The 15,286-nt window shown below is 32.5% G+C and overlaps 1 protein-coding gene across 1 annotated transcript; it reads left to right on the top strand.

Annotated features, from left to right (window-relative positions):
- Positions 1 to 582: 582 nt before the first annotated feature.
- Positions 583 to 2,087, top strand: LOC127075567 (peroxidase 15). Its single transcript, XM_051017033.1, has 3 exons — positions 583 to 910; positions 1,000 to 1,191; positions 1,286 to 2,087. The coding sequence occupies exons 1-3, from the start codon at positions 695 to 697 to the stop codon at positions 1,937 to 1,939; spliced, it is 1,062 nt and encodes a 353-aa protein (XP_050872990.1). The 5' UTR covers positions 583 to 694; the 3' UTR covers positions 1,940 to 2,087.
- Positions 2,088 to 15,286: the final 13,199 nt, after the last annotated feature.

Here is a 15,286-nt window from a genome sequence, read left to right as displayed (position 1 = left end):
TTTTTTGTGATTGAGGAATGTAGGTTAAGTTTCAATATTGACATATTAAAATTTTAAAAATAAAAAAAAATGGTTAATTTGAGGCATTTTTTTTAATCGGACGGTTTTACAAAATTGACTCCGATTCTTTTGTTCGAATGGTTTTAGATTGTTTAATTCGATTTTTCTAGTTTTATTGATTTTAATCACTAACAGTTTTGAAAGATTGACCCAATCAGATTCATCTTCAGTTCCCGATTGAACCGACGGATTCACTCTGATTTTTAAAATATTTATTTGATACTATATCTCATACTTTTCTCATACTCGTGCGGACACACGGATCTTCTATTCCTTGTTGTTTAAAAGAAGGAAAACTCCTATATTTTGAACAAATCCGTGCCACCCACTTGCCTCAGTTGAGCAGAACCATTTATTTTGGTTAAAATACAATGAATTTCATTGAATGACAATGCTCTCAACATGATTCAAGTTGCCTTTTATGGGGTCCCTTCCCTGATAAAAGTAGCACGACAGCCTCTTTCTAGTACTCCTATATCGACCTTTGTTTTATTCGGTCAATATTTTCACCTTAGACAATGTTTCTTGACCATTCATTGCAACCACGAGCCTTCCCTATTCATCATATCATTATCTATCTATAAATAAATCTTAACTTTACCCACACTTTCATCTCACAACAACAACCACAACAATGAACTCTCTTGCAACAACCTCTTTGTTCACTCTTCTACTTCTCTTTGGAGTCTTACCTTTCTCCTCAAATGCACAACTCGATCCATCCTTTTACAAAAACACTTGCCCAAATGTTAGTTCCATTGTTCGTGAAGTCATAAGAAATGTTTCCAAGACAGATACTCGCATGCTCGCTAGTCTCGTCAGGCTTCACTTCCATGACTGCTTTGTTCAAGTATGTTTCTTCTTCATATTCATTCACTCACCATGATTTCTATGAAGCTTTTGTTCTAACAATATTTCTCATGACTGTATCTGTAACAGGGTTGTGACGCTTCAGTTCTGTTGAACACAACTGATACCATTGTGACAGAACAAGATGCTTTTCCAAATATCAACTCTTTAAGAGGCTTAGATGTTGTCAACAAAATCAAAACAGCTGTAGAAAGTGTTTGTCCCAACACTGTTTCTTGCGCTGATATTCTTGCCCTTGCAGCTGAATTATCATCTACACTGGTATACTATATATATGCATAATATTGCATTATCATATATTATATATATATGCATAATTTTGATTTTTGTTTTGTTATGTGATGGAATAATACAGTCTCAAGGTCCTGATTGGAAAGTTCCATTAGGAAGAAGAGATGGTTTAACAGCGAATCAATCACTTGCTAATCAAAATCTTCCAGCTCCTTTCAACTCATTAGATCAACTTAAAGCTGCATTTGCCAAACAAGGCCTTAATACTACTGATCTAGTTGCTCTCTCCGGTGCTCATACATTTGGAAGAGCTCATTGCTCTTTATTTGTTAGTAGATTATACAACTTTAGCAATACTGGAAATCCTGATCCAACTGTTAACACAACTTACTTACAAGAATTGCGCAATATATGTCCCAATGGTGGATCGGGGACGAACCTCGCTAATTTCGATCCGACGACTGCGGATAAGTTTGATAAGAACTATTACTCTAATCTTCAAGTTAAAAAGGGTTTGCTTCAAAGTGATCAGGAGTTGTTCTCAACAAGTGGTGCAGATACTATTAGCATTGTCAACAAGTTCAGTGCTGATCAAAATGCTTTCTTTGAGAGCTTTAAGGCTGCAATGATTAAGATGGGTAATATTGGTGTGTTGACTGGGAAACAAGGAGAGATTAGAAAACAATGCAACTTTGTTAATTCAAAATCTGCAGAACTTGGTCTAATCAGTGTGGCTTCTACAGATTCATCAGAGGAGGGTATGGTTAGCTCGATGTAAATGTAGTGGAGGAAACTAATAAAGAAGTTGTAATTGGACACATTCATGGTATGTGTCTTAGAGTTATTATTATGTACTTTATGAGCGAAAATCTTTGTGTATTTGAAGTGTTTTGATGAATATTACAACGTTGTAGCATGGTTTTAAATTGTGGTCCGCAACCACAATTGCACCCACAATATTGCGGATGCAGTTGTCTCCGCAACCGCATCGGACTGCAATTGCGGTGTGATTTTAAAATTACACCTCCGACTATATTAGGAACCATATCAAACAGTTTCAATCATGATTCTTCAAGTATTTTCATCAAAAATCGAAATATTAATCAAAAAACTTAACATTAAGTGTTTTTCAATATTCTATTTCAAACACGTACCTATAAAAATTCACAGTGCAACGGCCACAATGCGCATCGCAACAAGCGCAATTACCGCAGTCGCAACCATATCTGGAACCGCAATTTAAAACCATGTGTTATAGTAAAATATGAATGTTTTCTTATGGACTATATTTGATTACTAATTTTTAAGTGTTCGGTGATTAGTTAAAGCAATGATTTGATTTTAGATAAATTGATTGATTAAAATTATGATTATTGATAGTCTTAAGATGACATATCATTAAACTTACTTTTTAACTCTGTAATGAGAATTTTAGCATTGAGAAATCTAAATAGATAAATGTGAATTATTTCTTTTTAGAATATATAATCCTATCTTGAATCAACAAATAACTTATTTTTGTTGGTTGATCCATTTGCTCAAGACTCATTAGGAAAAACTATTTTTAGAAATATTGAATTTTCACGATTAAACCAAAGTCACTTTCATGTCTTAGTTTAACCGTCTGACCTCAACTCTCAATCACCGTCTATTAGGACTTAGTGAAGAAATTAGTCCAACAATTTTTCTGAAAGTAGGCAGGGAAAGATGGCAACCATCAATCTATTCAACATTCACCGAGGCCCATATGAATCCGTGTGGGAATACCTCGCCCGCTTCAACAAGTCAACAATCAAGGTAATTCATCCAAACTAGGAAATATTCTTAGGAGCATTTCACAATTGACTCAGGGTGGGACACTTCAATGAATCCCTCTCCCAGAGGTCAGCGGCGTCCTTGGCTGAAGTGGTGACACATGCGAAATGTTACATCAAGGGCGACGAAAAGAATGGTGAGAAGAAGGCCCTAGATGCAAAAAAAAAGGGCACCTCTCATGCTGATAGCTCACAATACTCACAAAGGAGTCAATACACATCGCCTGTGAGAAACAGGACGACGTTAAAAACAAGTTGAAAACCCACCAAAAGCTTCATAGCTATGAGAACTCGCCGAAAATAGATATGGTGAGAAGTCTTCCATATGCATAACATTATATAGCTTCCATCTTCAAAGGCGGACGTTATGGGGCCTAAGCCTAATAGTTGGTGTAAGCTCTAGAAAGTCAATAGACACCATACTGAGGACTATTATCAACTCAAGAATGAGATATAGCATTTGATCTAAGAGTGGAACCTAAAGAAACACGTCAAAGGCGGCTCCTCTCGAGAGTCAAGAGAATTTAACTTGTTGTGGCGAGATACCTCAGGAAGTCCTTGGTCCAATAAATGAAAGGAATGAAGAAAGGGAGGCGCAGACAAATTTGTTCATCATATTATCCGTTTCGCGAGGAGATCAGAATTGATCATTGATCGAAGGTTGTGATTGGAAATAGTGGACTTAAGCTTCTGGTGCAGTGAACAAGGTGCTGACCTGCAAGATTAACACTCTAACGCCAAAGTCAGTATGACAATAAGATTGATGAATGAAGTTTAAAATCGAATCGTATCTAAGGAATGGAGTCTCCCCTTTTATATAGTAGGGCAGTTATAATAACTTGATAATCTTTAGGTGTGAAATGTAGAGATTATTCTGATGGATCTTGGATTTAGATCACCTGCATTCTAGACTATGAGTGAAGCGGTGGATCAGTATGTTCTCGATGTCGTAACTATTGGGTCTTTTGGATGAATCAAAACACTCTCAATACCATTACAGAAGGATACGCCGGGTTGAGAGACCAATTCCATTTGTAAGAGTTATGCTCAACAAATCGTAACCATTGAAGATTTACCCATTAACTATGATTTAGGCAAACTAGAAGCCTCTGAAGCCGAGATTTTCTTTTCGGAGATAGACGTTGCAGGCATCCACCACATAACGATGATCCCATGGTCATCACCATAAGATGTGATGATTGGGAGATAAAATGGTCTTGATTGATCAAGGAAGCTTTGTAGACATCCTCTACTGGGATGCATTTGAGAGGCTTCACCTATACTTAGATGATCTCAAGCCCTTCCAAGGATCTTCAGTGGGGTTTTTGGGAGAACAAGTTCAAATGAAGGGATATATAACATTGGAGACTAGTTTTAAGGTAAGATATCTATTCGTTGGCGTGTGTTCCTCATATAACATGATTATAGGGCACCCTGTTATTAACCATTTGGGAGCCTCCCTATCTAATTTATATCTATGTATGAAGTACCTGCTCCTAGATGGGCTAGTCAGGGTTATCCAGGGAGATCAAGAGATCTCCATGAAGTGCTACGCAGAGATCCTAAGGCTAAAGAAGGTCAGAATAGTGGGCGTAAACGTAGTTGACATGAAGGTGGAGGAAAAGTAAGTGAAGGAAGCTTTCATAGATAAGGACATGGCCACTCCATACCAAGTGCACACGAAGGACACATGAAATAATGTTAGATATAGTGATTTTATAAAGGAGTTAGGCCTTGTTTCATTAAGTTTAGATTAGTTTCTTTTACTATTTTGTCTTATTTGGACGAGTTACAATCTATATCACTTTAAGGATAATTTGGTTACATTCTTTTGTTTGGGGGGAACACTTTTTTCCCATTGTTTCAAAAGTGGCACAATGTTTTTTAATGAGGCTATCACTCTATTATATGAATTTGTGTTATTGTTGATTTATTTGCAAATAATTAATATGTGAAAAAAAAATTATTGAAATCTCCCAACGTGACAGACATACATGTTGGGTCCTTATATATATGAACCACTTCACCTTTTAGGTCTATTAAACATGTTGGATCCTCATACATGAATCATTGTCATCCTGTGAGGCTATTAAACATGATAGATCCTTATATAGGAATCCTTGCCTTCCTCTAAGGCTAGCAAACATGTTGGATCTTTGCAATTGAATCCTTGTCACCCTAAGGGCAACATTAACATCTCTGGGAAAGGATCATTGTTCTCCACAGTATTCACTAAAATAAATTCAAATACCTCAATAAGAATAATTACGACATAAATACCTCTAATGAACATTCACCGCAAGACATTCATGTGGGTTTTAGAATTCATACAGAAATTAAAATTGAATTCAATTCAATTATATGCGATTAAAATTATTTTAATCATATAATAACAAAATTATTTTGTAATTTATGATTTAATCAGAACCAGGGCTCTAATACCACTGAATGAATTTAATAAGGTTTTTAAAAAATTAATCCTCTTAGCAGAATAATCCCAATGAACGGATCTTGATTAAACAATCAATCACAAAATAAGGATTCTGAATTACATCTTGAAGCGTGCTTTAACTTTGATCACGAACGTGGAAAATATCACCATCTCTACGAAGTCCATGCGAGTACAAAGTGAAGCGCGGTGCTAGCCCTTTTCCTTTTAGAGAAGACTGACAATTGAGATTGGTAAGGGAAAGAGTTCCTCAATTTATAGAGAGCTACTAAAACTTTATTGCTCTTATTTTGGGTTTTTCCAAAATAAGTCCAATCTTATTTAATTAAAACTATTTTAATTAAATAAAATATTATTATATTTAACTAAACTCCTTTAATTAAATTAAATCATATTTAATTTAATTAACTGTCAGTTCTTATTTATTTAATTAAGTCATATTTAATTGAATAAATTATATTTGCATCAATTTATTAAATAATACAATTAACATCTTATTAAGTTAAATGTTATTTAATTTAATCATTCGTTCCATTGTCAATACTCTATGCGTGTGACTTTGTAGGTTCTCTTTATGTTGGCAATAATAATGAATCATATATTCAATATTATAAATAATGAGCGGTATCTAGCAACACATCATTGTTACCCAAGTAACGAGAATGTCATGTGATATGACATCATCTTTCTATGATAATGATCATGTGTATAATTAGCATTTTACCCTTATATCTATATTAAACACAAGGCATAAAATGTGTCACCATTTCATAGTCCAATATTTTATTCCTTGATCCCTGAGTATACTTGATAACAATAAATAATCCAAATATCTCATATCGACTTATTTGAGCACGTTCATGCATTTTACAATCATACTCTATCAATGGGCCCACGGATATTACTCTCGTATATGTAGGAGGGGAAAACCTCATATAGGTCATCCATGTCCTTCAACATGATTTGTAAAGTATCCATAAACCATCTTTATGATCATCATGTTATGGACAACGTTTGATTGACAATAAAGTACTCGACTCCACATCTAGGATCCATAGTGGTTTCAGGTCGAAGGGTGATATACATCTGTAACACTATGAGAATAACTTATGACACTTACATAACAAACTATGTAGTATTCTCATGGTGGGTCAATCCAGTATAAATATTACTCATAATATTTATACCTAGATAAAGACTTGAAATCTCACATCCAGACTTGTTAGATACAATCATCAGTATACTCACATAATAGTCTATATGCATTATTGTTGTCCTATTTGACAGTAAAACTTGACTACAGATACTTTAAGAATAATGTCCTTATGTTTAATGAAGTCTCAGGATTAAGTCACACTTAATGTATCATTAAACAGACTAATTATTCTAAAGACTTTGTTATGTCATATACAAGTAACACAATAAATACAATGCCTAATAAGTATATATTTTAACAATATATATATATATATATATATATATATATATATATATATATATATATATATATATATATATATATATATATATATATATATATATATATATATATATATATATATATATATATATATATATATATATATATATATATATATATATATATATATATATATATATATATATATATCAAGACCATGATACAAAAGCATATACAGCCAATACTGATAGGCTATTGGGGCTTACTCCAACAATCTCCCACTAGCACTAGAGTCAATCAGATATTAATTTAACATCTATTTGTCCATTGTGTGCGTCAAGCATTATCTAAGCATGATACTTTATATGGTTTAAGGAACTCTTTCCTATGTTGGTAATATACACCCCTTCGAATTCCATTTTTCGATCTTCTATCGAAATAAATTGAAGTGTTAAAATATATATACATGGACCGCTAGTGAGATCTAATTTTATGAACTTTCAAGATTAACCCATTATCATCATGAGTGAGATCAATAAGATCTGCAATACAAGAAACACAACTTTCTTCCCAAGAATTAGAAAAGAGATCTAAATCATATAATTGATCTTTGTACTAGAAATGACAGTTGTCTAGGGCTTTTTTCAATTTATACATTTGTCATCCAAGCATAACATTTGATTTATACTGTGATATGAATATATATTTCATAAATTTGGGAATAACATCATTGTAACTCCTTTACAATTATTATTCCCATCTACTCTTGAGAAAGGAACACCAGGTCCTTTTAAGATACCCACAGACCTCCTTGATAGTGATATAGTGATGAATACTTCAATCATTTTGGTACTTATTTTTTATGCTCATGGCACACGGTGCATCTAGTGCAGTATATGTCATGGTGTCCTTTCTCATCCAATGAGGTAAGACATTGTTTATTAGACGAAACATCATGCCACACATGCAAAAATATTAATGTGAGATTATGCATATTAGGTGTCTCAACACTTCGTTGGAATATGTACTTGTGTTATGATTGACATTAATCAACCATCTATCTCTATAGATTTTGATTCCTAACCTTTTAGAAAACCTCGCCTAAGCAATTCATCAAAACCATTTCCTTAACCATGCCCCACATTGGTGTTGTAGGGAATTTGTTTGGATGATTAGTATGGCGCCTACATACTATACTAGATTAATGCAAGTACTCTCACTAACATTTTATGTGCACAAGATTTAAACTTGACATTTATTAATTCAAGTTTTCATAAAACTTCATTAATAAAATGATTCAACTCAAAAGGGACTTATCTAATCCATAAATGGATTTAGACACTTATACACCTTTTAGAATCGAGATCATTTATGATCTTCTCCAAATCTCATGCTACATGAACCAATGTTACAACAACAACTCCCTTGTTGAATTAGTTCATGTTCCATTCTCATAAAGATATATATTTTCCAGTGCTTAAATTTCTTCAAGTTCTATATCACTCACTTGCTCTTATAGATGCATTGTATCTCTAAATGAATACTCTAGTTCTAGCGACAAAACAATTTTGTCCTATAAAGTGTTATAGAATATGTGTCCCCAATTTTTCATTAGGATACATCCATAAATACATCTTCATCTAGATTGTAATCAAATTTACCTAATAAACCTTAAAAGCCAAATTATCATAAAGACAAACTGGGTACTCTTACCTCCCTATTATATATGGTGTCTTTATGACTACTTTAAATGGAACTGGTTATGGATATGGATAATTATATGTAAAATAATAAAAAAAATCACAAAGATATAATTAAGCAATATTATATCAAACAATGTCAAACATTGTATGATTTCAATGGTCATTATATTCTTTATATAGGAATTTACCACAACGAACAATTTTTGTATGGTCTTAATACTTTTACAAGTTGTTTCCTTCTACTTCATTCTTGAGCTCTTCTTAAAAGAATTCTAACTCATGTCACATACACAAAGCTATAATTACTAAGTTTGTCAGTAATATAAATGAAGTAAGAGAAACAAAATTCATCTAGAAAATATGTTTAGAGGTCGATATACATCACACATGTATATAACTGGATATATCACATGTCCTTTCACTTTAGTCGATGATTTGAGACATTAGATATATCTTCCAAAATTAAGACTTGCATTTATCAAATGATTTAAAACCAAATGAATCCAACAATCTATTCTCGTAGACTTTGAAAATGCATCTCTCACTTATTTGGACTAAACATTAATGTCATTGATATACACAAGGTTCAAATATTATTTGATCCATCCTACATTTGTTATAGATGAGCTTATAAAGATCATAGAACTCGAATCCACTACTTGATTTAGTATTGAAACCACTGTTTTGGATAATCATAACATTTGTCCATTATCAAAGCATGCACTCCTCATCTTGTCAATACAAGACTTAGAATTAATGTTTCTTTTACTAAATGAAACTTATTAACAATTATTTGACTTCATTCCAAGCTCTAATATAAGTCTTAACCATAAGCTTTTATAGTCAATGAAAACTCGTTGTTCCATTCTAGACGTAAGATGACCCAAATTATAATCAATATCCTACTTCTTTAAAGACTCTTTGCAATCTTATAAATGTGAGATTAATATATATAGTATCACATACTCATGATGTAGAAGTAGACATTTTGACTTTCTATAACTAAATGCATGAATAAAAAGTCTTACTTCTTTCTTCTACTTTGACTCTTTTGATAACCATTAACAATTTGCTTCTTTCAACACTTGAAATCACTGTCTTCCTTTAGAACCGTGTTTTTCTGCCAAAATTCAAAAGAATATAAAATGAGTCGCATTCCTTTTATAATTCATATATTTAGCATCACAAACTACTTTCTTTTCTTTTCAGCAAGGCGTGGTAGATATATTTAAAAATACATTCAGAATGAATTTAATCTACCTATCCGAGACAATCTCAAATAGAACTTGTGACCAACTATTTGGTCTATAAAAAATCCAAATTTTAAATCTCAAAACTATTTTAGATCCATTTGGATTCCTAACTTGTATAGAAAAAACCTTGGAAGTTTTTACATTTCTCATATCTTGTATTTCTTGTTTTAAAAGAAAACTCTCGAGCTTGCAGCATAAAGGAAACTAACCAATCCATAAAAATGAATGATATTGCCAATCTCAAGCTTAGCTTAGTAGAAATCACTGTAGAAAACCAGTTACACCTTATTGGACCATCCGATGTTAGACCAATTAAGTTTTTCCACCAAATTGAAATATTTTTTCCTGCCACCAAACAATGAGCATCCTTTATTTACGCTTTCACTTCACCATAACGAAAAGCTAAAATCTTGAACCAAAAGGACTCGGGTTCAAAAATAAATTTACACTTCCGTTTACTAAGCAACACCAAATTGAATTTCCCACAATCTTTGACTCCTAAACCTCCATGTATTTTTTACTTACAAATAGATGACCAACTCACCTAATTAATCTTCTTCTTCAAGTATCCCCTGCCCCACAAAAAAGATCTCTACAATTTAATAATATCTTGAATCATTCCCTTGGGAGCTTTGAAGAATGAAAAATGGAAAATCGGTAAGTTCGTCAAAATTGCATTCAACATCACAACCCTAGCTCCAATGGGAATTTGTTTCCCCTATCACTTGGATAATCTCTTTTTCACCTTGTCCAATAAATGAATCCAAGTTACCTTCTTCCTAGGGTTTTCACCCACTTGAATACCTAAAAAATTAAAGGGTACCAAACCCACAGAACACACCAGAAAGTTAGAGGCAACCCCCAAACAATCCTCCCAGAGATTAATCCCATATACCTTCCTTTTATTCATATTCACGCATAACCCATACGCTAGCTCAAAACCTTGCAGCAAAGCCTTAATAGTCCATAAATTATCCAAATTACCACCGCAAATCAAAATCATATCATCTACAACTTGAAGTAGTTCGATGTGCACGTTGTCATTGAACCTGAACATATGAAACTTATCGAGAGAAATCGTGTTCCTCGTTAACCATATATGATATGTCGTTATAAGGAACAAAAAGGAGAAAGCGGATCCCCCTGCCAAAGACCTCTCTTCACATTGAAATCTGAAGAGGGGCTACCATTAATTAACATTGATATGGAACTAGAGAAAACCAACATTTACATCCATCTAAGCCATCTATAGCAAAAATTCATTCTTCCTAGCGTGTACCTCAAATAATCCCACGAAATGCAATAATAAGTCGTTGCAAAATCCAGTTTCACTAACATGCACTCGCTTTTATTTCTTCCAACAAAGTTAATGATTTCATTGATAGCTAAAACCCCATCCATCATAGCTCTTCCAAGAATAAAAGTAGGCTGATAAGGAGAAATCAAATTACCCATCACATTTATCACTCTATTGGGCAAAATCTTCTATACAATCTGATATAATGACCCGATGAGGAAAATAGTTTTGAATTCCTTTAAGCATTGAGGATTGGAAACCTTAGGGATAAGCACAATGAAAGAAGAGGTCATTGTCTTAGGTATCCTTTTGTTACTGTAAAAATTGTTTATGAACCCTACCATATCATTTTGCATAATCTCCTAACAACTCTTAAAAAAACTCAAATTAAATCCATCAGGCCTGGGGATTTTATCCCCCACACTACTCGAAACCACATCTTTGATTCCATCCAATTGGAAAAGAGCCTCTAAAAAAGAAGCTTAAGCACTAGACAAACTATTAAAATGAAACCCATCAAGCTTTTGCCTAGAATAAAATTTCTCCTTGAATTTGTTCTTGAAGAAAGAACATGCCTCCGTTTTAATTTCCCCAACTTGCTAAATTCTACCACCATGTCTGACCAACCATTGTGAGGTAAGGGGTGGTTGTATATATGATGTTTTCCACCATGGTCGTGTGTCTTTGATTATTATTTATGTATTGTGCTACCTACCATAATTGTTACTTTAAACAACCGTTGTGGTATTTTTAACGCATAACATTTAGCAACGATTGGTATAAACAATTATTGTGATATATACGCTGAGTTTATTATAAATTATGTGGAATGCTTATTTCACCAATGCTCACTAAACATATAACCTTTCAATCTGATCTAGAATATTATAATATGACAAATTAAGTTATATTAGAAGAACAAGTTTATGTTCAATGTTTGACAAGAGTTCTTCAACTAAGTTATCCACATTTTTCTCTTTAATAGTTAGAACTTTGTTTAATGCTCCTAGTTCTTCCACCTCTTCTTCCTTCACCTCTAATTTATTTTGCAAAATATTATTTACTTTTCAAACAAAATTAGAGGTGGAGAAAGAGTCGATGGAAGGACTACAAGTATTAAATAAAGTTATAATGGTTAAAGAACGAAATGCAGATAACGGGACGGAGAATTATTGTCAAGAATTGAACGTATACTTATTTTCTAATATAACTTTATCTATCATATTGTAATTTTCTAATGCAGTATAAAAAGTTATATATTCGGTAGAAATTGAAAAAACATTCAAATCACATAAGATATAGTAAACTCATATTTTAAACAAATATTAAAAACAACATTCATCAACAACAAACCTTAAACAACATACAAGATACAACAAACGTATCAACTCATAGAATATTTCAAAAACGTACATGTCCCATAATATTATTTGTTAAATAAATATATAATATTATACCATGCTCAAATTAAAACAGAAGTACATGTTCATGCATTACTCAGCAAGATCGATCCAGAGCTTCACAACTTTTATACGAATAAATATAATAAATGTGAAATTATATACTTCTATAAATTAATATATTTAATTATTATAATATAAATAATAATAAAATTTATATATGCAATATACTGAAGTAGGTGTAAATTTAAATCAATGTTAAATTATATCAAATAATTTTGACAACTACATAAGTAAAGTATTAATTATACAAACAAGTCTAAGTGTAATTTATTTTAACATTTGAAATAAAAAACTATGAATATAGTTTTTACTAAATTTGGACAAAAAAAGTACATTTTTAAATGGAGTGTATCTTTAGTGATTTTTGTTATGTTTGATGCAGATGTGAAGAGTAAAAAACTAGTAGACCTGAAGGTAAAAAAGTTAGTCTTTTGTGAAAGATCTGCAAATATCAGAGCAAATATGATCATAATAAAAAATAAAGTAAAATAGTAAAAACTCAACCTTTTTCATACAATGAGATCAAAACAGTAAAATCATAGAATATTCAGACATGTAAAAAAAATCCACCTTAAGATCTATATTTTTCTGTTTCCTTTCACCTTAAGATTGATAGATCTGAAGATAAAAAATGGGTAGATCTCTTAAAAAACTAGTAGATCCGAAGGTAAAAAACTTAGTCTCTTGTGAAAGATCCGCAAAAATCAGAACAAAAATGATCAAAACAAAAAATATAGTAAAATAGGTCATTTAGAACATAGAATGATAGAATAAAGTGAGAAGATATGAGAGGAGAAGAGAAAAGAGCATAGAGAATGTTCAGAAGAAAGAAGAGAAAAATCGTACGAGAGAGAAAAAAGTGATGAAAGAGAAACAAAAGTGAGAATGAAATGAAGCTAACGATAAAAATGGGGGATAATATTTGAATCAGAGTTTTTTAATACTAAAAATTCACTATTGCAAAAAGAAAGATTGCAAAATCTTCCAAAATAATAGTAAATAATATTTAAAAATTATTTTATATGTACTTCATATGCCAAAGGAAACATGTATAGAAGCAAGACATTAAATGACATTCAGTTTCAGCACGGGCTTGGGGAAAGGAGCAGATGTGTTCAGAATTTCAAACGATGCATTGGTTGGATAAAATAAGTAGACGTGAAGGATAGAGGAAGTAGAAGGGCAGTTGAGTAATTTCCAGAGCAAACTTACTTCTTATATGATAGATTATATATGATTGACATAGGTAAAATCTACTTTGCTTATAATGTCTTTACCTAATATTTATAGCTGACAATAATCATTGTAATATATATATATATATATATATATATATATGAAAAGATAATTGTCATTCTTGTCTAAATTTTTAATTATCAGGATAAAGGAAAAAGAGGGAAAGAAAAAATATCTAACATACATCTATAAAAGGGATGGGCTTGAACTTCTGAAGATGTAAGAGCTGTTGGAGAAGACATGTGAAAATTTTGAAAGCTTTAGCGAAAAAATGTGAAAAGATGGAATGGTTGGGGTTGAATCCCTTTAATAGATGCGAGAAACTAGGGGCAGTTAAGGGCCTTCTAGGTTTCCCATTAAACAGGAAAGACTTTGTACCTTTTTGATACGTGCGAAACAATAAAGTCGATTTGGCTTCCCAATATTAAATCATCATTTATAGCATTAAATGTCTCTCACACTTTTTTCCTTTCAACACACGTTTGGGGATCTCTCTCGGCTGACATATGAATCATATTATTGACACTTGGAGACATATCCTAGACGCCCATATACAGGGAATTTTCTTTACGCATGAAGGACTTGACTTATGCATAAACAAGTTCCCTCACACTTGAGGGACTCATTCAAATAAGAGGCATGGGACTAGATCATTTCACTCTTTTCAATCCTTCTGCTTGAGAGATTATGTAGTGGTATATTTGTAAGAGGCTCTTGAGTGGTGAAGAAGGAGGCGGGTGAGTGATTGTCTTTCCTTAGAGCTCTCTTAATATCCCATTTACGAGTTTGATCGTCCATTTATTGGATGTGTCACCCCTTTATTAACTATATCACGTATCTCCAGAATAACTTGTCTAGCATGGGAAAATGGGGAAGTGACGTGCCCATGATCCGCCACGATGTGGAAGGAGTCATATGGAAGTTAATCATACTCTCTTGAATGATAAGGGAGTAATTATCCAGTCTCACATTCTCTCTGTGTTGGTTTCTATTTCCAATGGGCTTAAGATTCAGGCCTAACACGTTTATAAATATCTCAACCTTGAGGTTGAGAAGAGAATAAACTCGTTTTCACACATAAACTAAATACACATAGCTTCTCACCCTCTACGTGAGTTGGCTCTCAACACACCTCAAAATCTTTGATAACCCTTAATCATTAGGGATTGTCATGTATTGTACTTTTAACAAGTATAGTTTGCAAAGCTCACAAATAATTTTAGAATGTTGTTTAAGTTCTTGTATAAATCAATGGAGATTTGGGACCTGTAACATTGAATTTAATTCCTTTATACGAGCCTTGGATATTTGATTTGCTAACCATTTGTCCCTTTTAATCATTTTTTCATTGAGAATAAAGTCGACATAATTATAATATATGAAAGAAAAAAACTTATCATTTAATTCGTTGTTTTGACACCTGTCATGATGTGAATGTTGAGATAACATTCTCTATGATGACTCAACATATAAGGACTTCCATCATTTAA

The sequence above is a fragment of the Lathyrus oleraceus genome, chromosome 1 (assembly GCF_024323335.1).
Source record: "Lathyrus oleraceus cultivar Zhongwan6 chromosome 1, CAAS_Psat_ZW6_1.0, whole genome shotgun sequence".
Classification (NCBI taxonomy): Eukaryota; Viridiplantae; Streptophyta; class Magnoliopsida; order Fabales; family Fabaceae; genus Lathyrus; species Lathyrus oleraceus.
The sequence above is the reverse complement of the archived record's forward strand: the minus strand, read 5'-3'. Positions and strand labels throughout refer to the sequence as shown.

Bases quoted from the DNA above. Each gene is read 5' to 3' on its own strand.
- LOC127075567 (XM_051017033.1), top strand. From the start codon at position 695: ATGAACTCTCTTGCAACAACCTCTTTGTTCACTCTTCTACTTCTCTTT. The intron at 911-999 runs GTATGTTTCTTC...TATCTGTAACAG, and splicing joins TCCATGACTGCTTTGTTCAA to GGTTGTGACGCTTCAGTTCT. The intron at 1,192-1,285 runs GTATACTATATA...GGAATAATACAG, and splicing joins CTGAATTATCATCTACACTG to TCTCAAGGTCCTGATTGGAA.